General features: G+C 46.1%; 1 protein-coding gene across 1 annotated transcript; it reads right to left on the bottom strand.

The window, feature by feature from the left end:
- Nucleotides 1–1223: 1223 nt before the first annotated feature.
- slc44a4 (solute carrier family 44 member 4) lies at nucleotides 1224–21652 on the bottom strand (the record flags this gene model as incomplete). Its single annotated transcript, XM_084484854.1, has 22 exons — nucleotides 1224–1324; nucleotides 1436–1520; nucleotides 2023–2117; nucleotides 2482–2552; nucleotides 3061–3134; nucleotides 4056–4159; nucleotides 5178–5272; nucleotides 5783–6057; nucleotides 6357–6459; nucleotides 6542–6634; nucleotides 7049–7148; nucleotides 7549–7671; nucleotides 8731–8843; nucleotides 10112–10195; nucleotides 10813–10924; nucleotides 11199–11259; nucleotides 11726–11845; nucleotides 12315–12414; nucleotides 12868–12946; nucleotides 13751–13824; nucleotides 14566–14614; nucleotides 21610–21652. The coding sequence occupies 22 exons, from the start codon at nucleotides 21650–21652 to the stop codon at nucleotides 1224–1226; spliced, it is 2154 nt and encodes a 717-aa protein (XP_084340980.1).
- Nucleotides 21653–22228: the final 576 nt, after the last annotated feature.

The following is a 22228-nucleotide window of genomic DNA, read 5'->3' as shown; positions in this document are numbered from 1 at the left end:
TTATGCCCATTAAGGACCATATATGGTCACACAACGGGTAATGTGTGACTGAATGACAAAATGGAAATAGACAATTCAATTGATGTAATTGAAGGGTTAATGGGAACATCCAAAGAGTAAAATAATGAATTTATCACATACGTTGTGTCAGAAAGTGTAGGCCTAATTCAAGTAATCTAATCTTGTTGCACTCTGCCTTGCTCCCTCGTAACCAAAAAATGGGAGATAGTGCGGTCTACAGGGCCGGACTCAAATCTTTTGTGTGCGTAAATGGATGAAACCGCCTAGGACTGCAGATGTCCAACAGCTCAGCGAGGCCTGGGAAAGGCGCGCTTCATCCCCCAACTCTCACTGAAACTTTATTTGAGCCAGAGGGTGGAGGGGACTGGGACCAGTGTTGCCAGATTGGGCGGGAACTCTGTCCCAATCTGGCAACACTGACTGGGACACACAGGCGAACAAAGGACTTAAAGGAACTAAAAATTCAAAGTTAAAATAAATATCTACAAGGATACAAAGGATTTATTAAAAATTGTCTAATTTGAAATAGCAAGTCATTTCTCAAAATGGAACAACATGAAAGGCAATCAAAAAAAAAAATTTAACAGTGTGATCATTCATTTTCCATTTCACATTTCACATGAATATTTAAGCATTATTTAACAACGAGTCACATCTTTTCTAACTAGTATTATAATGAATCCCATTGTGAGATTTAGAAGTTGAATCGTTCTCTTTATTGGTTCTGTGGCCACAGTTCCAAACCTGGAGATGTCCCCATTAAGAAGAGGACATCATACCCTAAAAGGCTTAAAATACAGGATGCAATATACACACCCTAAAAAAATAATGTCCTTAAAAATATATCTTCTCTTAACTTAAAACAATATTGCAAATATGTATTTATTTATAAGAAGAATCATTACACACACACACACACACACACACACACACACACACACACACACACACACACACACACACACACACACACACACACACACACACACACCTAAAGTGCAAATCCCATTCGCCCCCGTGTTCATTCATGCCTCAGACACACCATAAAAATCTCTGTATTCATTAAAAGGTGCAGGAAGGGCAATTAAAAAATAGAATGTGTAAACGGGGCACATGTGAGCTCGGACCGTCGCCGGGCGAGTGACCCAAAAGAGAGCAGAGTCTGGCGCGTTGCCATGGTGACATGCAGTAAAAAGACATCTTTACTTGGCCTTCTTGTTGGACTTGTTGAGGATCTTCATGAGGTTCTTGGACATGTAGTAGGGCCGCTCCTGGGAGCCGTCGTTACGCTCCAGATCCTCCACTGCACCGGGAACAAGAACCACAGAGTCACACAGTGTGTGTGTGTATGTGTGTGTAGGTGACTGTGTGTAGGTGACTGTGTGTGCGTGTGCGCTGCTATGGAGACACTCACAGAAGCAGAGGAAGAGGGTGTCCACACACATGTTGTACACACTGAAGAAGCCATGCGCGATGAGGTAGGATCCGATGGCCACCGTCTGCAGAGGGAACCACAGAAACAGCTTCAGGACAAAACCATCAATTAACACTGGTGTGGGACCAGTCTGAGTCCTTACACATGTCCGAACGGTGTGTGTGTGTGTGTGTGTGTGTGTGTGTGTGTGTGTGTGTGTGTGTGTGTGTGTGTGTGTGTGTGTGTGTGTGTGTGTGTGTGTGTGTGTGTGTGTGTGTGTGTGTGTGTGTGTGTGTGTGTGTGTGTGTGTGTGTGTGTGTGTGTGTGTGTGTGTGTGTGTTGTGTAATGACATTCCATGAATGGACTTTTTTTTTTTCAGGCAGGGAGCTCCCCTGGGTCCTAGAGTCTACTCACTATGATGGGGGGCCCCTGTCTGCTGGGGGCCTCATAGTGAAACCAGGTCAGGCAGGGAGCTCCCCTGGGTCCTAGAGTCTACTCACTATGATGGGGGGCCCCTGTCTGCTGGGGGCCTCATAGTGAAACCAGGTCAGGCAGGGAGCTCCCCTGGGTCCTAGAGTCTACTCACTATGATGGGCATCCAGTAGTAGTTGAGGTTCTCAGAGCGGAACGTTTCCCCCGGCAGAGCGATGCGTCCAGAAAAGAAGAAGAAGGACAGCACGGCTGGGGAACCAAACAGAACCAAGAGGTGAGGCTAGGAGGTGAGGCTAGGAGGTTAACCTAGGTGGCCTGCTTCAGTGTCTGTGGTTTCCAAGCCGTTTACAGGGAGCAAAAGGGCTGGTCACAACACATTTGTGCATTTGTTTTGTTTGCTCAATAGCACGTTTGGTGAAATAAAAGGACGTTTGTAATACAGGGACGACATGACAACACTTTTTGAACTTGTCCCAATGTCAATGTTCTCAGCCTCACCTGTAAATTGCTTAGATAAAGGTGGTGCTAAACTACTGAATTTACATCAGAGTCTCTGTGATCATGTATATACGGTACTGCTCATGTGTGTGTGCGTGCGTGTGTGTGTACTCACCCACTCCCCCGACCACCAGCAGCTTCCCGAAGAACAGCAGCAGGTCCGTTACCTTGTCCAGCACCACCACCCTATCAGGGAGCAGCAACACCATTGTCACGGTAACGCTACTCCACCCGCAACAGGATACTACACCCATGTGTTAACAACCCCAGACCCGTCTCCCATACTGTAGGATTATCATCCTCCTCCTTATCTTTTTTGGTAGGGTTTGTATTTTATTTACATTCACATTTAGGGCATTTGGCAGACGCTTTTATCCAAAGCGACTCACAATAAGTACATTTGTCAGAAGAAAGAGAAACAACAATATATCTCTGTCGGTGCAGTAAGGATGTTCATAGATCCAAGGGCCAAGCACTAACAATCGCTAGGTTAACCCATTCCCCGTACACAACAAGGATAGCTAGGATAAGATGCTACACAAGTGCCAGGACGTATAACATAAAATAACTTTTATGGTCCGATACTTGCAGTGAAACCCACATTATATCCTCACTTATCGTATGAACGCTAGTTGTCCAATGGTTCATCAGTAAAATCACATAAATATAAACACTGTTACCCATGACTACTGACCTTATTATGTTCCTCATCAGCAGAAAGAAAGCATTTTTCGCCGAGACGCAGAAGTTTTTCCCGTAAACGGCGATCTGTGGAGAACAAATCATGACCCGATTTAAATTTCAAAATAAAAGCCACATCTCTATCGGCTCAGTCGTAATGTCACAATAATGCATCTCATTCATTCCTGATGTAATAGACATTTCCAGAAGACGTGTTACTGAAGACACTAAGACACTGTGCGCTCTCAGTTATTATCTGTAGTAACCTTCTAACGGTTTGCGTTGCCCTTATCCGCCTTGGGGAGCGGGACTGAGACGGCCTCGGCTGATCTAAACCCTGAGCTAAACCCTGGGGTGACTGAAGGGAGTAGTGGCTCCTATCTGCCGCTGGGCCCTCAAGGACGTTTCCCTGCTGCATCACTGGAGTGGGCTCCCTGTTCAGGGCTCACTACATCGTTCAGTGTGCTTTTCTTTATACCATTTATTACCCTTTATTACGATCAACTCTTTACGTTAATTCTGAGATATATCAATAGTATGGTTTGAAGAATTTCCACCACAGTACCCCCGTCATCGAGTTACACATACATGTTGACCCCGAGGTCATCCCTTCATTCCTACACCAGTTCACTCGTTCATGATGTCACCAGCCATCTGTTCACTCATTCATCAGTTCACTCATTCAAAAAGGAAAACCTCAGGATTTTCCAACTGGGATCCTATTTTCAGACTAATGCTGACAATGACTTTTAAAAATCGGCGAAAACACGGCAGCGATGTCATCCTTTAGAGCAGTGGTTCTCAAAATTGTTCTACTAGTGTACCCCCTCTAAGATATATTTTCAGCTAAGTAAAAAAAAAAAAAGTTACAACTTTTTTAAAGGAGGGCCCCAGGGGTTCTCCAAAGTACCCCTAGAGGTACGCGTATCGCCATTTGAGAACCACTGCTTTAGAGCCCTAACAATGTTAAAAACAGAAACCCCCCTGAGGTGTCCCCTGGAGGCTGACCATGATGTAGGCGTTCCGGTTGAGGAACTTGATGAACTTCTCCAGGCACCAGAAGCAGCACTTGAGGCAGCACATGAGGAAGCGGGCGCAGGGGTTCTGGGCGGCTGGGGGGCGAGAGGCCGGTTAGGAGACACAGGCTCTAAGGCACTTTGGACATCACCATCCAGACACACAGGTCATGGCTGCTCTGCCGTGGGTCTGGACGTACAGGGGGCTCTACACAATAAGAGCGCTACACAATAAAAGATAATTAATTATATACAGATATCTGAGAAGGACCAGTAGGGGACCACAGGGGTGGGAAATGGGAGGCTAGTATAATTAATTCTGACGGTTAAAGGACAATTCCGGTATTTTGAACATTGAGCCCCCTTTCTGGTTTGACTAGGATGAAATGGAGTGGTTGACACCAACATTTTGACTATTGGTCCTGTCTCGGGTATTTGGCTCATTTCGAATCGCCCCTGCCTGATTCAGAGGGCATTCACAAACCTGTCCTTAAAACAACCCTAAACGTTTGTTTTCAGAAATGTGCAACTCACCGAGTGGTTAGTGATGTTGGTTGATGTTCCAAATCAAGTATCGTGGCGAAATACAGTTTCTGTCATGTTTTATTTGGCATTTTGTAAATCCCATTGAAACGGAAACCGGACCGGAAATGGAAAGGGGGGCCGTTTACGTTTTGTAGTCTTTTCACTCGGTTCTCCATCTCACAGTAGGGCTAGAACCGGCAGGGGCGATTCAAAATGAGCCAAATACCCTAGACAGGACCAATAGTCAACATTTTGGTGTCAACCTCTCTAACCTCTCCTAGACAACCCAGAAAGGGGGCTGTGCTAAATGTGCTAAATACCGGAATTGTTGTTTAACTCAATGTACGCTCGGAAAGGGGGGGGACTTTTACTTTGTTGGAACAGCCATCACGTGTAAACAAATCAGGGGGCACTCCGAGTGAGGGGGGGCAAGATGGACACGTGGTTATGGTAAGAAAGGTTCTGGGTTTGATCCCCGATGTCCTCGAGCAAGATGCCCCCCAACCCAACCTGCTCCTTAACGACCTATCTGACCTCCACCGTCACTAAGGACACCAGAGTCTGCTGAACCAAGATGGCGGCGCCTTACAGCGGGTCTTGTGGTCGATGTACTCCAGCAGGATCCGGATGATCTGGACCAGGGTGAGGATCAGCGCCCCGAACGCCAGCGAGCCCACGTGGTACCTGGTAGAGAGCGTGCACACACACACACACACACACACACACACACACACACACACACACACACACACACACACACACACACACACACACACACACACTTAAAAGAAACCCCTCTAGTACCATCACAAGTGGGCGTGTCCACCCAGATGGACGGACAGCTCATCTAAAGCAGTCATGATCCAGCAGTGAGGGGGGGGGGGGGGGGGGAGGCCTTCGAAGCCTGCACAGACCACACCCACCGGAGGATAAATGTGTAAACACAAATAATAAAAAACGAAAAACCATGCCCTCTAGTGACTAAACAAGGACGTGCGCTCATTTACCGCTGTGCTTCTACGTGCTGCGATCCTGCGTCTCACACACACACACACACACACACACACACACACACACACACACACACACACACACACACACACACACACACACACACACACACACACACACACACACACACACACACACACACACACACACACACACACACACACACACACACACGAGCCTCACCTGAGGGTGCGTATGAAGGCGGCGCTCAGGGGGAAGTAGGGGATGTCGGCGGGCTTGGAGAAGGCCCAGTAGTAGGAGGCGAAGGCGCCGGCCAGCGTGCACTGGCCCAGCGCGATGACGAAGTTGACGCACCAGAGGAAGGCCACGGCGTTGTAGATCTGCAGGTTGAAGATGTTGCGCTGCAGGAGGCCCTCGTCGTTGTAGCGGATGAAGATGCAGCGAGCGGACGGGCAGCCCGGGGCCGAGGAGGAGGAGTTGGAGGTGAGGGTGAAGTTCTGGACGGGAGCGGGAGGTTTGAGGGAGGGAGAGGTTGGTGGAGTTGGACAGGATAAAGTGGGGGTTAGTGGGAGGAGGAGGACAACATAAAGTGGGGGGGGGGGGGGGGGAGAAGAGGAAGAGGAGAAGGAGGAGCAAGGGGGGGAGGAAGGCATGGTGTGGGGGGGGGGGGGGGGGAGAGAACGGCGTTATGAGGCTCGATCAAACGACCAGAGCACCGTGTGGATCACTGCTCTACACCGTCTCCACGGCAACACTCAGGTGACCCGGTGGTCTGGGTTCCGAGCCGCCAGCTCACCAGGGGGTCGCAGTCCTGGGTGCCGTTGTAGCGCTCGCAGTCGCCCTGGCTGACGTTGAGGGCCACCACCCGGTAGATTGGGGCCCCGGAGGTGGCCAGGTACCTGATAGGCTGGTCAGGGAGGCAGACAGCCAGAGGGAGGGGTCACACACACACACACACACACACACACACACAGAGGATACAAGGCGGTGATGCCCCAGTACGCCACACAGATCAGCACCAGGACGAAGGTGAACAGAGGGTAGAGGAGCGTGGACATCATGTGACCCACGGCCCTGCCAATCACACACACACACACACACACACACACACACACACACACACACACACACACACACACACACACACACACACACACACACACACACACACACACACACACACACACACACACACACACACACAGGTAAAGACCTTACACCACAGCGTCGTCATGGTTACCTTAAAGGGAAAATCATCTATTCTATATAATATACATTTATATACATTCATGAGATTTAAATATCCGTCACATTTGGGGGAAAGCTGGTGTTAAACATTCAACGTGTGCCGAGCCCAGAGTCAGGTGTTTTTGCAGGGATATAGAATTAAGAATATATTACACTAGGGACACCTACAGCTATCTAACCTATACCTATAGCTACTCTGTCCACCTGTCCTATCAAAGAGACTGACTGGTGACCTCTGACCTGCTGGCCTCCTGGATCAGAGCGATGGCGATTAGGATCCTCTTCCTGAGGAAGATGACGGTGAGGAGGATGATGGCCTCGGCCACGGCGATGATGATCACTGGGAAAGAGAGAGACCACGAGAGACACAGTGGGGGGGGGGGGGGGGGAGACAGCGAGAGAGAGACCACGAGAGACACAGTGGGGGGGGGGGGGAGACAGCGAGAGAGACCACGAGAGACACAGCGTGGGGGGGGGGAGAGAGATTAACTGGGTGAAAGGGCTTTACAGAATAAAAATAAAAACGTACAGCAAAGAATCTTAACATGACAATGTTAACCTGGGGTATCCTAACATGACATCACATCAAGCGTCACATGACAGAGTGTTACCTGGAGGATCCTAACATGACAGATTGTTACCTGGGAATCCTAACATGACAGAGTGTTACCTGGGAATCCTAACATGACAGTGTGTTACCTGGGGGATCCTAACATGACAGATTGCCCCACTAGACTCACAGAAAGCCAGCCAGGTCTCCTGCGTCTGGAGATACACCTCCAGGTTGGTGGTGAAGCCAATGTCCTGGATGGAGGCTGCCCGGGTCTTGTAGTTGTCGTACTCCCAGTAGCAGTGCCAGATGCCTGTAGGCAGCGGAGGACATCATGCGTTATTTTTTTATTATAGTTCTATGACATGTTGGAGCCCTGGTCTTGGTGCGAAGCTTCCATTGTCCAGGATGACCCAGTGGTATACGGTGTGTTTGAAGGTGTGGTTCAGGTGCAGTGGTTACAGGTGGCGTTATGACGGTTGTAGCTGTAACAGGTGTTTTTATGACAGGTGTAGCTGTAACAGGTGTAGCTGTAACAGGTCATTTTATAACAGGTGTAGCTGTAACAGGTGTTTGTATGACAGGTGTAGCTGTAACAGGTGTTTGTATGACAGGTGTAGCTGTAACAGGTCATTTTATAACAGGTGTAGCTGTAACAGGTGTTTTTATAACAGGTGTAGCTGTAACAGGTGTTTGTATGACAGGTGTAGCTGTAACAGGTGTTTGTATGACAGGTGTAGCTGTAACAGGTGTTTGTATGACAGGTGTAGCTGTAACAGGTGTTTGTATGACAGGTGTAGCTGTAACAGGTCATTTTATAACAGGTGTAGCTGTAACAGGTGTTTGTATGACAGGTGTAGCTGTAGCAGGTGTAGCTGTAGCAGGTGTAGCTGTAACAAGTGTTACTTTATCAGGTGTATTTATGACAGGTAGTTGTTACAGGCGTAGCTTCACCAGGTGTAGCTCAGGGGTGTTTATAGGGGTGTTTATGGGGGTGTTTATGGGGGTGTTTATAGGGGTGTTTATGGGGGTGTTTATGGGGGTGTTTATGGGGGTGTTTATGGGGGTGTTTATGGGGGTGTTTATGGGGGTGTTTATAGGGGTGTTTATGGGGGTGTTTATGGGGGTGTTTATGGGGGTGTTTATAGGGGTGTTTATAGGGGTGTTTATGGGGGTGTTTATGGGGGTGTTTCTCGGGGTGTTTATGGGGGTGTTTATGGGGGTGTTTATAGGGGTGTTTATGGGGTGTTTATATGGGTGTTTATATGGGTGTTTATGGGGGTGTTTATAGGGGTGTTTATAGGGGTGTTTCTGGGGGTGTTTATAGGGGTGTTTCTCGGGGTGTTTCTGGGGGTGTTTCTGGGGGTCTTACCGTAGCCCCCGGCCCCCAGCAGGCCCAGGATCAGCAGCCACACCATGACGGGCGCGGTGAAGCGCAGCAGCAGCAGGAACAGCATGCTCACCAGCATGGAGATGACCAGGCCCCTGAGGAGTAGAGACCAGGTGCCTCATTTATAAAACTCTGCGTAAAACCCTCCCTAAAACATTGCGTATGCCCAAACCCCAGAATCTGCGTACGCACAAAAATATTCAGATCTATAAAACTGTGCGCCGCACACCTCTGCGCACTCTTCTCGTTATTAATACCAACGTGTGTTGAAGTTTGTGCTCGTGCACGAGCGTGCACAAGCGCCATGCTCCTCCCAAGATCGTCCCATAATAGTCCTTAAAAGGTCAATGCTAATTAATCAATGAATATTCCTAGTATATAAGGAGCCTTTGCTGACCTATCATTACACGGGAACACACGCCTGCATTACACGCGCTCGCGTCTCATACCCCTCGCTAAATTCTCGAGCAATTCCAAAGCTGCCATATTTTAGCCTGTTAGAATACAGAGGCCAACAGGAGCATTGCATTTATTGGCCTTGTGCCAATATGATAATTAATTACTATGTCCTATAGGCTAATTTAATGTAGACCTACATATATATGTATCAGGAAAATTAATAAAACATAAGTGATACAGTTGGTCTGGCCGAGGATTGTGATTTGATTGTGATGATTGATTGTGATTATTAATTCATATTTCATAATGGGTGCTTTTTATAAAATGAAATAAATAAATAAATCCGAAGTCATAGTATGTGGTGCGCAATGTGCGTTGGGTATCGGGAGGCATAGACATCTTATATCAGATGTCTATGTCGGGAGGTAGCGTGTTCTTCTTCTTTTGGCGTTATTGGCGGTTTGCAAACCGATATGGTGCATTACCCCCACCAACGTCTCCGGACGTCTCCGGAGATCACTGTTTGAAAAACTTTGCGGGACCTTTACTCCAGGATGAAAGGATGCGTAGAACTGCGCACTCTTTTCCGCAAGGAATTTTTCTATAAATCACGACGTTGGCGGTGAAAGATGTGTACGCACATTTCATCCCTGTTTCCGCAACATTTTCGTGCGCAGACCTTTATAAATGAGGGCCCAGGAGAGCGCAGAGGAGGAGAGACCAGTAGAAACCAGTAGAGAGCAGAGACCAGTAGAGAGCAGAGGAGCAGAGACCAGTAGAGAGCAGAGCAGTAGAGACCAGTAGAGAGCAAAGGAGGCGAGACCAGTAGAGACAAGGAGAGGAGAGAGCAGGAGAGGAGAGAGCAGAGTTAGACAGAGGAGAGAGCAGAGTTAGACAGAGGAGACAGCAGAATTAGACAGGGTAGAGTGCATAGTAAGACAGTAGAGTAACAGGTCACACTCACAGGAGGATCCAGGGCCAGGCCGAAGCAAAGTCCTCAAAGATCCTCACGCCCACGTCTTCGGCGTTGAAGCCGTTCACAATGTCCCTGACAGACACAAATCACAACTTTATACTGACAAAAAGTAGGGATTTACTATCTACAATCTATCTATAGAGATTAGATAATGTATATCTAGATCTTTATCTATAGGTATGTTTGAGTGTTTTTGGTGTTTATTGTCTCTATGATGCAATGTCCTCTGACAGATCCTGAACTTCATCCTGCCCTTATATAAACGGAACCATCTTTTAATGGTCCCAGCAGATCAGTAACCCAACCCATGACTTTATTATACCATAACACAACCGTTCTATTGTACATGGACATAACCACCAAAAACACTGTCGGGGTGCTACAATCTAGTTTGACGAGAGACGGTCTACAAAGAATAGAATAGTTCGGATTTGACCACCAGAGGGCAGCAACTAGCGGAACTACAAGAACTCACGCTTTCACTGACCCATGCCTAGCAAGAGAGAGACAGACAGCCAGACAGGGGTTAATATTATACACTGTGTGTGTGTGTGTGTGTGTGTGTGTGTGTGTGTGTGTGTGTGTGTGTGTGTGTGTGTGTGTGTGTAAATGGACTGCATTTATATAGCGCTTTTCTAACCAGTGGCCACTCAAAGTGCTGTAGGTGTGTGCGTAGATGTGTATCTTACTGTGTGCCGTTCATCAGGGTAGCATTCAGGTTTGGGGGCAAGTTCGGGATGCCATTAAAGTATTCCGGAATCCTGCCGAGGGCTGTGACATCAGGAAGACACCTCCCGAGCACTACACACACACACACACACACACACACACACACACACACACACACACACACACACACACACACACACACACACACACACACACACACACACACACACACACACACACACACACACACACACACACACAGGTCACTCTACAGTAATATAGAGATCACGTGTGTAGTGTGAGTGTATGTGTGTGTATGGTGTATGCGTATGTAGTAGTGTGTATATGTGTGAGTAGTGTAAGTGTACTGTATGTGTACATAGTATGTAGTGTGGTGTGTCTTCACCAGACGTAGTCGGTGTGTAGAAAAACGGACAGAGCTCTTTGTCCACGATCTCGGCGACACTCTTAGAAACAGAAACATTTTCGATTTTTAGACAACATTTTACTCAATCAGATCCTTCAAAACAATCAAAAACACTCGACCAAAACATGACCCGGGGAGTCAGACAAGTCATGGAGGTGCAGGAAAGGGGCTGGGGGCCGGAGGGAGGACTACGGCTAGACCGCACCTTCTTGGCCGAAACATAACGAAAAGTCGGCGGCCATGTTTGCTTGCGTCTACGGTTTATACAAACGTTTTTCGCGTGAAGCGCGACCAAAGTATCGAATGTATGCAAACGGAGACTAGCCTCGCCCTTTCCCGGTGCGGCGTGTGTAGAAGACAACGCACACGCATAGCCAACGAGTTTGTAGTCTTCGACTCGTTGCCGCTTCCGTGATAACCATCTTCGTTAGACAGTGCTCCGGTCTGAGGTGAACGTCTCCACAGCAGGGCACCGGCTGGGCCCGGCGCCCGTGTTTGACCCTTACCAGTGTGGTGGTGGACAGATTGATAGACGGGTTACACAGGCTCTGGTTGAAGGCCTTCTCTGCTGTGGCCAGGTAGTTCGTCAGCCCCCAGAAGTCCGTGGGGCAGTCGGACACGCACACCTGGGGAGGGCGGAGGAGGAGGAGGCGGGGCTTACACTACAGTCGTCCACGGAGGGGGATGGCGTAGCTCCCCCTAGCAGAGTTTACCTGAGGCTCTTAAGCCATTTACGATTGCTTGTTTTTTTTTGTTTTTTTTAATGCAAACTATACTAAATAAGTAAGTAATAAGTAATAAGAGTATCATCAAAAACTACATCAGAGAAATATGAATAGAAAAGGCAACATGGATACAACTTTCATTAGTGAAGTACATGTATGACATTGTATTTGATGAACCGAGGGTTGTGATGGAGGTGGGTCGGCGGTGGGGGTCAGCAGGGGGGCGTCAGTGAGAGGGGTCAGCAGGGGGGCGTCAGCGGGGGGGTCAGGGAGAGGGTGGGAGGAGTGTCAGCGGGGGTCAGCTGGGGGATCAGTGGGGGGGGGGGGGGGGGGGGTTGGTGTGGGGTCAGAGGAGGGGGTGTCTGAGCACCTGAGTGGTGGGACACTGCAGTCCGTTGAGGGCGGCGGCGATCACGTTGGTGGACGTGGCGCACTGCAGGAGGTCGAAGTAGAAGACGTTGGGCTTGCCTCTACGGGACGACAGACAGACAGACAGAGACAGACAGACAGACAGAGAGAGAGAGGGGGACAGACAGACAGACAGACAGACAGACAGACAGATGGAGAAGAGGCAGAGAACCATTCAAAGTACAGATCTCACCAGGAGGAAACAACTATTTGACTTCCTTCGTACATGATGATTTAAATGTGTTACTGAATGGTGTCAGACTGAGATATTAACAGAGAGAAGGAAAGACATTAACAGAGAGACAGACCGACATAGAGACAGACAGAGAGAGAGAGACAGTGACAGACAGACACAGAGAGAAGCAGCGACAGAGAGACAGAGAGAGAAGCAGCGACAGAGAGACAGAGAGAGAGACAGACAGACAGAGAGACACAGAGGCAGCAACAGAGACAGAGAGACAGATAGACACAGAGACAGATCGATGGGGGGGTGTGTGTGACGGTCCTCTGCGTACTTGTTGTGGTCGATGCCGCAGAACGAGCCGGTGGAGTTCCTCGGGTAAAGAACATGTCGAGGATCCCCATAGAGCCATGCTAGGAAACAGAATGAAGCCGTGATACAGACCTCACCAGAACCAGAACACAATACAGACCTTACAAGAACCAGAACACTAACACCTCAACAGAACCTACAACTATTGTAACTTAACCGTCTAAAACAATATATCGGATCTCACCCAAGCGAAAACTAATGTTTATTCATTACCGATTCATGAGCACAGCCGCACACATGAAAAGTGATGTGCCCTGCAAGGCTGTTGAAATATTTATAATTAATAATTAATTAATTAATAATTAATTTGATCTCTGGTGCAGTATGAGGTCCGCAGCACCCGGTCATTTACCATGTGTGCTGACTCCAGAGCTGATCAGTCGTTAAGATTGTCTTTGTTAAAGGTAACATGTTATACCACCAGGTGTGAGTGTGATTCGCCGTTACTAGCCGTTTTCAAAATCGGCCTCTTCTGACACCACAAGTGGGCGTGTCCACCTAGATGTATGACGGCTAGATGAGCAACGCTTGCAACGGCTATTCACACTCACACCTGGTGGTATAATATGTCACCTTTAAACAATACATAGATTAAAATATATTTTTGTATTTGGTTCCACATTCTTGACAAAAACCAAGTACTCTTGACGTTCCTGCCCTCCATCTGAAGTTTTAACCAAAACGTGTCTGTCACATGACCGCAAACCCTGTGGTGGGCTGGGCGGGGAATCTTTCTAGAATCTTTGGGGAAACCATGAAGCAACTCAATGGGAATGCATCCTAACCGCTATAGTAGAAGACCATCTATGATAATAAAAAGGTACAAGAAGATTTCCGTGCCTTACCTATAATCCCAACGACCATGTAGCCCAGGATCACCACCATGAACAGTATGCAGCAGATGATATCCGTGCAGCTCCTGGAAGAGACAGACCGTTACAAAGCCTGAAGGAATCAATGATCGGATCAGTCTCAATGCCTACATCCTTCCATAATGGTTGAGAACATGCTGGCTTCACAGTGGATGAAGATATGAGATAATAACTGAGAACATGCTGGCTTTACAGTGGATGAAGATATGAGGTAATAACCTTAAAACATACCTATTTAGTTGAGCATTCTCTTAATCCATTTTATTTATTTGTATTATTATTTAAGTTTTTAGTTTATATTGATTTCATTTAGTTTATTTTATTTCAGTTTATTTTCATTGTATTGTTAAACACCTTGTATTGCAATTTAGCACAGAAGCCGCTATATAAATAAAGTTTGATTTGATGAGATAATAACTGATGTTTTATGACATTCCAGCCATGGGCTGCTTTGCTAGTCTCCATAATAAACTTTACATTCAATCTTAGAAATACAATTATTCAAAACAAACCGATAACCTTGGTTTTGACCAAGATACATGAATCATTATGACCACATCGTTATAAAGATAAAACGTCAACCCCTGTTTTACACAATATCTAATTAAATTCCGCTTGCACCAATTAAAACAGTTTTTGTTGCCTTGTAGACTCTCGGTCCCGGGCGTGTCAATATGCCCTCTGCGGCCCTGGCACTTAGCTGATCAAACACCGATAAGAGTGTGGGAAGAGAAGGGTTCCTGGCCACGTTAACTCGGACACGCGACCGACGGGAGCGCCACAGGTACCTTTTGTGGATGGGCCCGTTGAACGTGGGGTCAAACTGAGCCGCTTCACCTGGGAAGAAGGGACACAGGAGAACCAATCAATCACAACAAGGATAAGGCCCGACTCATCCTAGCGGTCTCACACACTGATTGGCGATTGGAACGCACCCAGAGAGAAAACTTTGTTACTACTAAGTAATCTCTCCACGTTATTACTCTATATCCGTATCATAGTGTGTAGTAATTAGCCAAGATTAACTGAATCGTAAAAAAGGTAGCACTTGCACATGAATATTAATTACCTCCATTATCTTTTTAGATAAAAGCATCCTAACTCTGATTGCAATGTATTCACGTAAATGCGCTTCGATATACAATGAAGTACACATTGAGAGAATACATGCATTGAAAAAAATAACGCATTTACATAGTTGAGTGCAGCGTGAAGAAAGCGCCTTGTCATTGGACAGGTATGGTCACACACAAGCTACCATTCCCTAACAACACCTCAAGATAAGATAAGGTTCACTTTATTCACCCCAGACAGCCATAAGAACGGTTAATGGCTTGTGAAACATACCTGTGTGTAGTGTGTATGTGGTTGTATAATGGGTGAGTAGATGTGAGTGTGGTACGTGTAGTGTGTTTAAATGTGAGTCTAGTTGTGTGATGTGTGTAGTGTGGTTGTGTAATGTGTGTAATGTGTGTTGGTGTAGGAATGCCAACTTCCTGGAACAGCAGATGACGTGACAGTGGGGCTTAAACAAAGTGACTACAAAGTTCCCAGGCAGCGCTGTTTGTCTGGGCCAGCTCTGCAGGGACACTCCACCCAGGAGCCACCAAATAATATAATTGTAATAGTGTAAAAGTGGAATCATTATAGAGTATTGCATTGACCCTCAGTCCTCAAACACAACGAGGATCAACATCTGGTATCAACTCACTCACCTAACCTCACCTGACCGGACCGTTAGTGCATGCCAAAAGACGATCCAAGATCTAATCTTACTATGAAGGAATGTCTGTCTGTGTCTTTCTATCCTACAATGTTCTCGACAGACGATCAACCTCTCACTTGTGTATTGCTCAGAGGCCAAGGAAGTGCAGTTTCAAGTGTGTGCCCTTCTCCCCAGTTTGCAGGGGAAAATCGGTGTTCCAAATTTGAATTGCCGACATAAATTAAATTAACTGCATGAGCATTCAGCCGGAGGGGGAAGTGGTGATTCTGGTCGGGGACGAGGTGCGTACTCTGAGCTTGTTCCCGTGCGCACAGTCCTAGACAAACTACCTGTTCCAACTGAAAACCCTGTTTCATTGGGCTGCGCACTGTTTGAACGAGCACTCTGGGACATTTGAATACGATTTGAATCCTGGATACTGCTTCGGCCGAGGTGAAGGGGTCACTCTGCAAAACCCGATATTGAGAAGTGGTCGTTACGGGAAGAGAGAGGCCTCGGAAAATCCTCTTATTTATAATTGGCCCCGTTCTGCTGGAAATGTCACATACCTCCAATAACCTGTAGAGCTAACTGCCACTCCCAATGAATATACAATTTATGTCCTGCTCCTAAACCCATTGGCTTAGAACAAAGAACCAGTTCCTCAGGCTCTCGCATCCACCCGGGTCAGGTTTCACCTGCAGACAGACAGACAGACGGCTCTCTGTTCGAAGCAGAGTGGCCCTGGTTCCCAGGGGTCAAACGGACGGGCCCCCAGGCAGCGGTGTGTTCACCCTATAGTCGTTCAGCGGACCGCTTCAGCCTCGGCCACTTAGCCTCAGTACTCTCAGAAGCTGGCTGTTTTTAACTCCAGGTCTGATCTCAGCTTGCTGAATGATGCCCTTAGGTACTTCATAAGTTGGGGTTCGACCCCAGAACCTTCTGGCACCCGAACCCGAATTAAACTTCAGTAGCTTCAGCCAGCCTATATTTAACATATGGCCACTTTATTTTATAACAAAATCTGTAGAATATCATTTTTCAAGGGGGGAGGGATCCCAGTGTGGAGAATGCCTGCACTAACCTAGCCGGTTATGACAGGATGAATGATAGATGTTCTATTGGGTGGTGGGAGGTGTTCTATAGGGTCAAGGACAGGTGTAACTGCAGAGTATTGGTGGAATCAAGGACGGTATAAATTTGAATTGGGAATTTGTTATTTTCAGCAATTAACGGTGTGGGAGTGTGTGTGGATGATGGCTGGCTTTAGCAGCCTTTCCTGGCCGAGTCTGATTGGACTCTGGGGGTGAGGCTCAGGGTTGCTCATTAAGTAATCAGTGTGCATAGGTTAAACCAGCCATCAACACACACACATACTCGGGAGATCTCCGGAGAACACCCTTGCCAAGTTCCTTATGAAAGTTTTGCAGTAAACCAGATATTTAATACCACCACCCTGCGTCCTTTGTCTGGAGGAGCCCAGCAGAAGTCACCTAGGTGGTGTGCAGCATGGAAATTTGCTACGACCCGCTTCTAAATTGCTTTAAAGTGTAATTCCGGCAAAAATTGAACCCAGGGTCTTTTTTTTTTTTTTTAATCAAATAAGCCCTCCAGACCCAGCCAAACATTGCGCCAGTTAAACTCTTTCGATTATCAACGAAAAAAGGGGTCTGGAGGGCTTATTTGATGTGTGTACACATCAACAAGAAAAGACCCTGGGTTAACTTTTCGCCGGAATTACACTTTAAAAGGGACACTTCACCCATTTGCATTAAGCTTTGTATCATTAGAAACCCAGTCATATTTTTGAATGGTCATGCATCATTCCCTAATTTTCCCCTGAGACGGGAGAGATCCGTATCTACCTCTAACACTTCCTGCTTTAAATTACGCAAAATGAGGATTTTTGCGTCTGGCCGGTCACCCGTCGGGTACCCATGGGTACCCGAGCCCGTGCAGGGCTCTGGCCGAGATAACCCCCACTACGAGTCTTTACTTGTTATGGAAGGACCAGAGACATCCGAGAACTCGATATAGAGCTCCGGGAGTCCACAAACAGCAACAATCACTTCTCCTGCTGCAGTTCACTCTGGACTGCAGGGAGTGAATGCTGATTGGCTGTTATGTTACGTCCCTCAAGGAGTGAACGCTGATTGGCTGTTATGTAACATCCCTCAGGGAGTGAATGCTGATTGGCATAGACCTCTGCAGAATAAGTCCCGCCGCCGAGCTCCAGTTGCCTCGGTCAAATGTCTATGGGAAATAACATGGGTTTTTTGAATGATCATACATAACAAACTCTGTAGGTGGCGAAGAAGTAAAAGCTGCGTCACGTTTTGAACTACACACTTTTTCCATCTAGCCTTTTCCATCTAATATCTACTATAGACATTTGACCGAGGGAACCGGAGCCTCAGAGGCGGGACTTATTCTTCAGGAGGTCTATTGTGGGAGTTGTCATCTTGAATCCACAAGCGCCAAAAAGTCACTGTCCGCCTTTTCTCGGTCAAGAAGGCACCAAATTTGAAATTTATGTTACTATTCGACTACATATATGACCCACTTTCAATACAGATTCATGTCTCCACCGGTGAAATTCCCCTTTAATATGTAACCCGTCATTTTTTATCTGCCAAATGGTCAAATCTATCAGCCATTAGCTGGTGTACAGGTTCGCAGACCCTGAAGAGCAGGTACATAAACAAAACAGCAAATATTTTGGTTTTTTTTTATCAGATACAATATTCCCACAAGGAAACATTTTTTCAAGGCCAACAATGTTGCAATGACCTTGTGTTTGGTATTTAGTGGTTTAAAGTTTCCTTGTAAACCATTACAAGAGTTGCATATACACTTACTTCTCGTAAGACAATAAAAAAATAATAAAAAAGCGTGTTTGTTGGCTAGAGCAGCAGAATCTCTTCACACTTCACCGGTCTGGGGAGAAAATGGACTAATTGGTTACTATGAGGAACAAACCAGAAATACTATTAAGTGAGTGAGTGAGAAGGAAGGGAAAAAGAGTGAACAGAGTGAAAGAGTGACCAGAGTAAGAGAAAATAAATTTAGAAAGGTGCAGAGAAGGGAAAGAACAGAAAGAACAGGGACAGAAGAACAGAGACGGAAGATCAGAAAGAGAACGACAAGAGAGGTGTGGAACCTCAGCTAATGGCCTTTATTTGTGCAGTACAAATTAGTATGTTCAAAGTTCAAAGGGTGACCTTCTTTGGGTAAAATATAAACTTTTAATTTGCTCTTGAGGACAGGACTTGCGTCAGCAACCTCCCATGAACACAACAGAAGACCAGGAGTGACCCTTTGGGTGCCGATTCTATCTGCGTTCCAGACCGGCCACATACGACACATACTGTTGTGTCCCACAACACTGCTATGAGGACCGGTTTGACAACAAACACCTCAGTACAGGACAGGAGAATAGGGAACAGGAAGTTCCTCTTGGACAGGAAGTTATGCGTTTCGTGTACAGTAAAACACTCAAGGGACCTAATTAAATATAACTGATAAGACTGCAGCGATGACTAAGGGTGGAGAATTCTTTCTCATGTGAGACTTACTGCTCTTAGTTTCTATCATTATGAAATCCAACAAATTCCATTATTTCAATCAGATGTAAAGAAAAAAAAAAGGATCAAAATTGTACTTAAATTTAATTTATTTGAACCTTGCCATAATTTGTCACACTGCCTGTCACTCAAATCGTGACCCGAAGAATCAAAATCGAAACGTGGTTTTCCAAAAGATTCTCAGCTCAAAAGGTGCAGGTCCAACGATGTGTGTCCAGCTCTGTTAAACGTTTCATGTGGCAACCTCTGGCAATAAATAGACTGGGGCACGTTTAAAGAGATGGGTTATTCCAAAAGCACCCTTGAACCATGGTTAACATCAAAAGGTTTACCAGTCTGGGTGACCAAACCATCATAACCGTCTCTCCTGGCTTCACTCAAACATCCGTTTCCAGTATCACGGGTCAATCACCACCAAACGTGATCGCACCTTCAACAAATATAAATGACAGCAATGTAGACACTTATTACGTATTTCATCATCGTGTCAGGCACTGAAAGTAAGAAGGACAAATTATATTGGCAGTGGAAGTTCGGGGAGGCCAGAGGCCAGAGGAGGGGGGGGGGGGGGGTTAGCCAGGGAGCTAAGGAAACGGAGCAGCAAACTACAGGAATAGGCACCAGCAAAATAGTCTGTGTAGTCACACCCATAGACAACAAATCCTAGACTTGTGTTGTACGGACTGGCAATTGTCTCACATCTGAGCTACTTCTATTGTATTGCAATTGACTGGCCTACAAGAGCTTTTTAGTACCTTGTATGAGCTAACGCTCCCAAACCCCCCCCCCCCCCCCATCCTCCTCCTTCGCCTCCCTTGTTTTCAGTCGTCAGGCTCTCGATCACATTAGCCTCAGCGCTAGGTATCAGAGGCTGTGTTGAACATTGCTCTCCTTGCTTCTCTGTCTCCTCGTTTTCTCTCCAGCGATCAGGGCAGAGGCTTAAGCTGACTTATTATTTACCTCCAGGGAGGGGTTGTTGGTTTAAAAGCGCTTCCTTGAGTACTCCCTCCACCCGGAGTCCGGTCTCAAGCAACACATTAAATGCCAATGAGAAAAGTCAACAGGGAAACCAAACGCCACAGTGAACGCAAAGTGTGTAAACGAATGGAAACGATGCAATGCTGAATACACATCACAAATCAATACACACACACACACACACGAGGGGTGTGTGTGTGTGTGTGTGTGTGTGTGTGTGTGTGTGTGTGTGTGTGTGTGTGTGTGTGTGTGTGTGTGTGTGTGTGTGTGTGTGTGTGTGTGTGTGTTACTAACACAACTTTGTGCGTTGCACCACAGTAAGTGTTGAATGCTCACGTTATGAACCACTTGGCCGTTTAGTCATATATATAAAATACCTTTATGAGACCTTATAAACCTTAAGATTTTTTTTTTTAAAAAGGCCTCTTCCAACATAAGTCAGACAACCGTTTTCAAACGTCAGCAATCTCCCGTGACCCCATATGCACATGAGGCGATCCCAAGTGGGGTCCAGCACCACAGGTTAGGAACTAGGCCTGGGCGATATGGCTGAAAGACATATCACAATATAACTTGATCATATTGATCGATAACTTTTGATCATTTTAATGCCCTAAAAAGACTAGGAATTACCATGCTGGATTTAAACACTTCTGTTTAACACTTTATGACCTACCACCGTTCTTCATTGATAAATACTCCAATGTCGATACAACAATGAAAAACACTCAAATATTGTAAATAAGTATGGAACCGTGTTTGTGTAACAAACCCATCTGCTAGATTCGGTGGTCCAGTCTCTTATCGATATATATTGAACATGTTTTATATTGATATTGATCAAAAGTCTATCACAATACGATAATTTATTGTTTTATTGCCCAGGCCTATTGGGAACCACTTGATATTTCTGATGACATTATTGTGATCAGCCGGCTACATATTTCCATCTGGCTGGTGACTAAAAATCTTTGGGAACTCACTGAACATTGGCTTTTTGTATGATGTTATCTAAGAAATTAGTTGTCATGCACAACAAACAAAATCACATTTGGTTAGCTGTTCATAAATGACTCCAACATGTTGGGTCTTTTGCATTGGAAAACAAATGCCAGCTAGTTGTTTCATGCATTACTAGAAGTACAAGTTAATTTTGATAAATCATCAGTTATTTTGGTACGCCTAAAACCAAACATGAATTGATACAGTGACACACAAACTTCATACATGAACACACACAAAACAACAAGCACAAAAGCAAAGGCACTCTTTCCTTGTACATATTAATTTCCTCCATTTGTGTGTTTGTGTGTGAGAGTTGTTTGTTGTTTATGGACCAATTAATAGCCAGGATTTAAACCAACTGACAGGGTTCACAGCTTAACGACTCAAGGCGGGTAAATATTAAGATATTTCAAAACATTTGACAATTGAGCTCTTTCTGACTCGAGTTCTCATTTAAACCAAAACAACAGGAACAGAAGTGAATCCCATCAGGGTGTTGGAGCGGTTCGCCCGGTGTAAACAGGCCGACACCGGGTTCCCAGGTAACGGGGACAACTCACCATACTCCTTCGAGTCCGGATCACTGTCCTTTTTCTTGCCCATGTCGGCCTCCTCCTGAATCACCTGACGCTCCTCACCGGGGCCAACGCGACTTTTAAAATGTTAGATCTAACGTTTTTCTACCGCAAACACGACATTAACCGAACCAGGGATGACTGAGAAGATTGCAGACGCGGAGAACGACTTGGGAAAATCTTTATCCTCCTTGCGGGAGACAGCGTGACGTCACGAGCGCACCTGTGGGGAGGAGACGCACCTGTTGTGCGCACCGCCACGCCCACCGAACATCCGCCGCGCCCCCCGTGGCCTCTCGCAATGAAGCTTTAGATGGGTGCTGGATTTGTTTTTATTTAATAAACATTAATTGACTACAACTTTTGAAATAACCAATAAAAATATATACTATATTAATTAATGTCGTTTCTTTTTAATTGGTTATTTCAATAGATGTAGGCCTACCGTTGTAGCAAAGGCTTACCTCATGTTTTCAAAATAAGTACAATTGTGTCCAATTTATTTTATCCGTTCTATCCACAAAATGTTTTTCATCATCAAACCAGTTATCTAGTAACGTAGTTTGCTCTGTTAATCTCGTATCTCATATATATGACAAAAAAC

The sequence above is a fragment of the Micromesistius poutassou genome (genome assembly GCF_964030765.1).
Source record: "Micromesistius poutassou genome assembly, chromosome: 20".
Classification (NCBI taxonomy): domain Eukaryota; kingdom Metazoa; phylum Chordata; class Actinopteri; order Gadiformes; family Gadidae; genus Micromesistius; species Micromesistius poutassou.
Note: the sequence above shows the minus strand (reverse complement) of the source record. Positions and strands in the feature narration are given on the sequence as shown.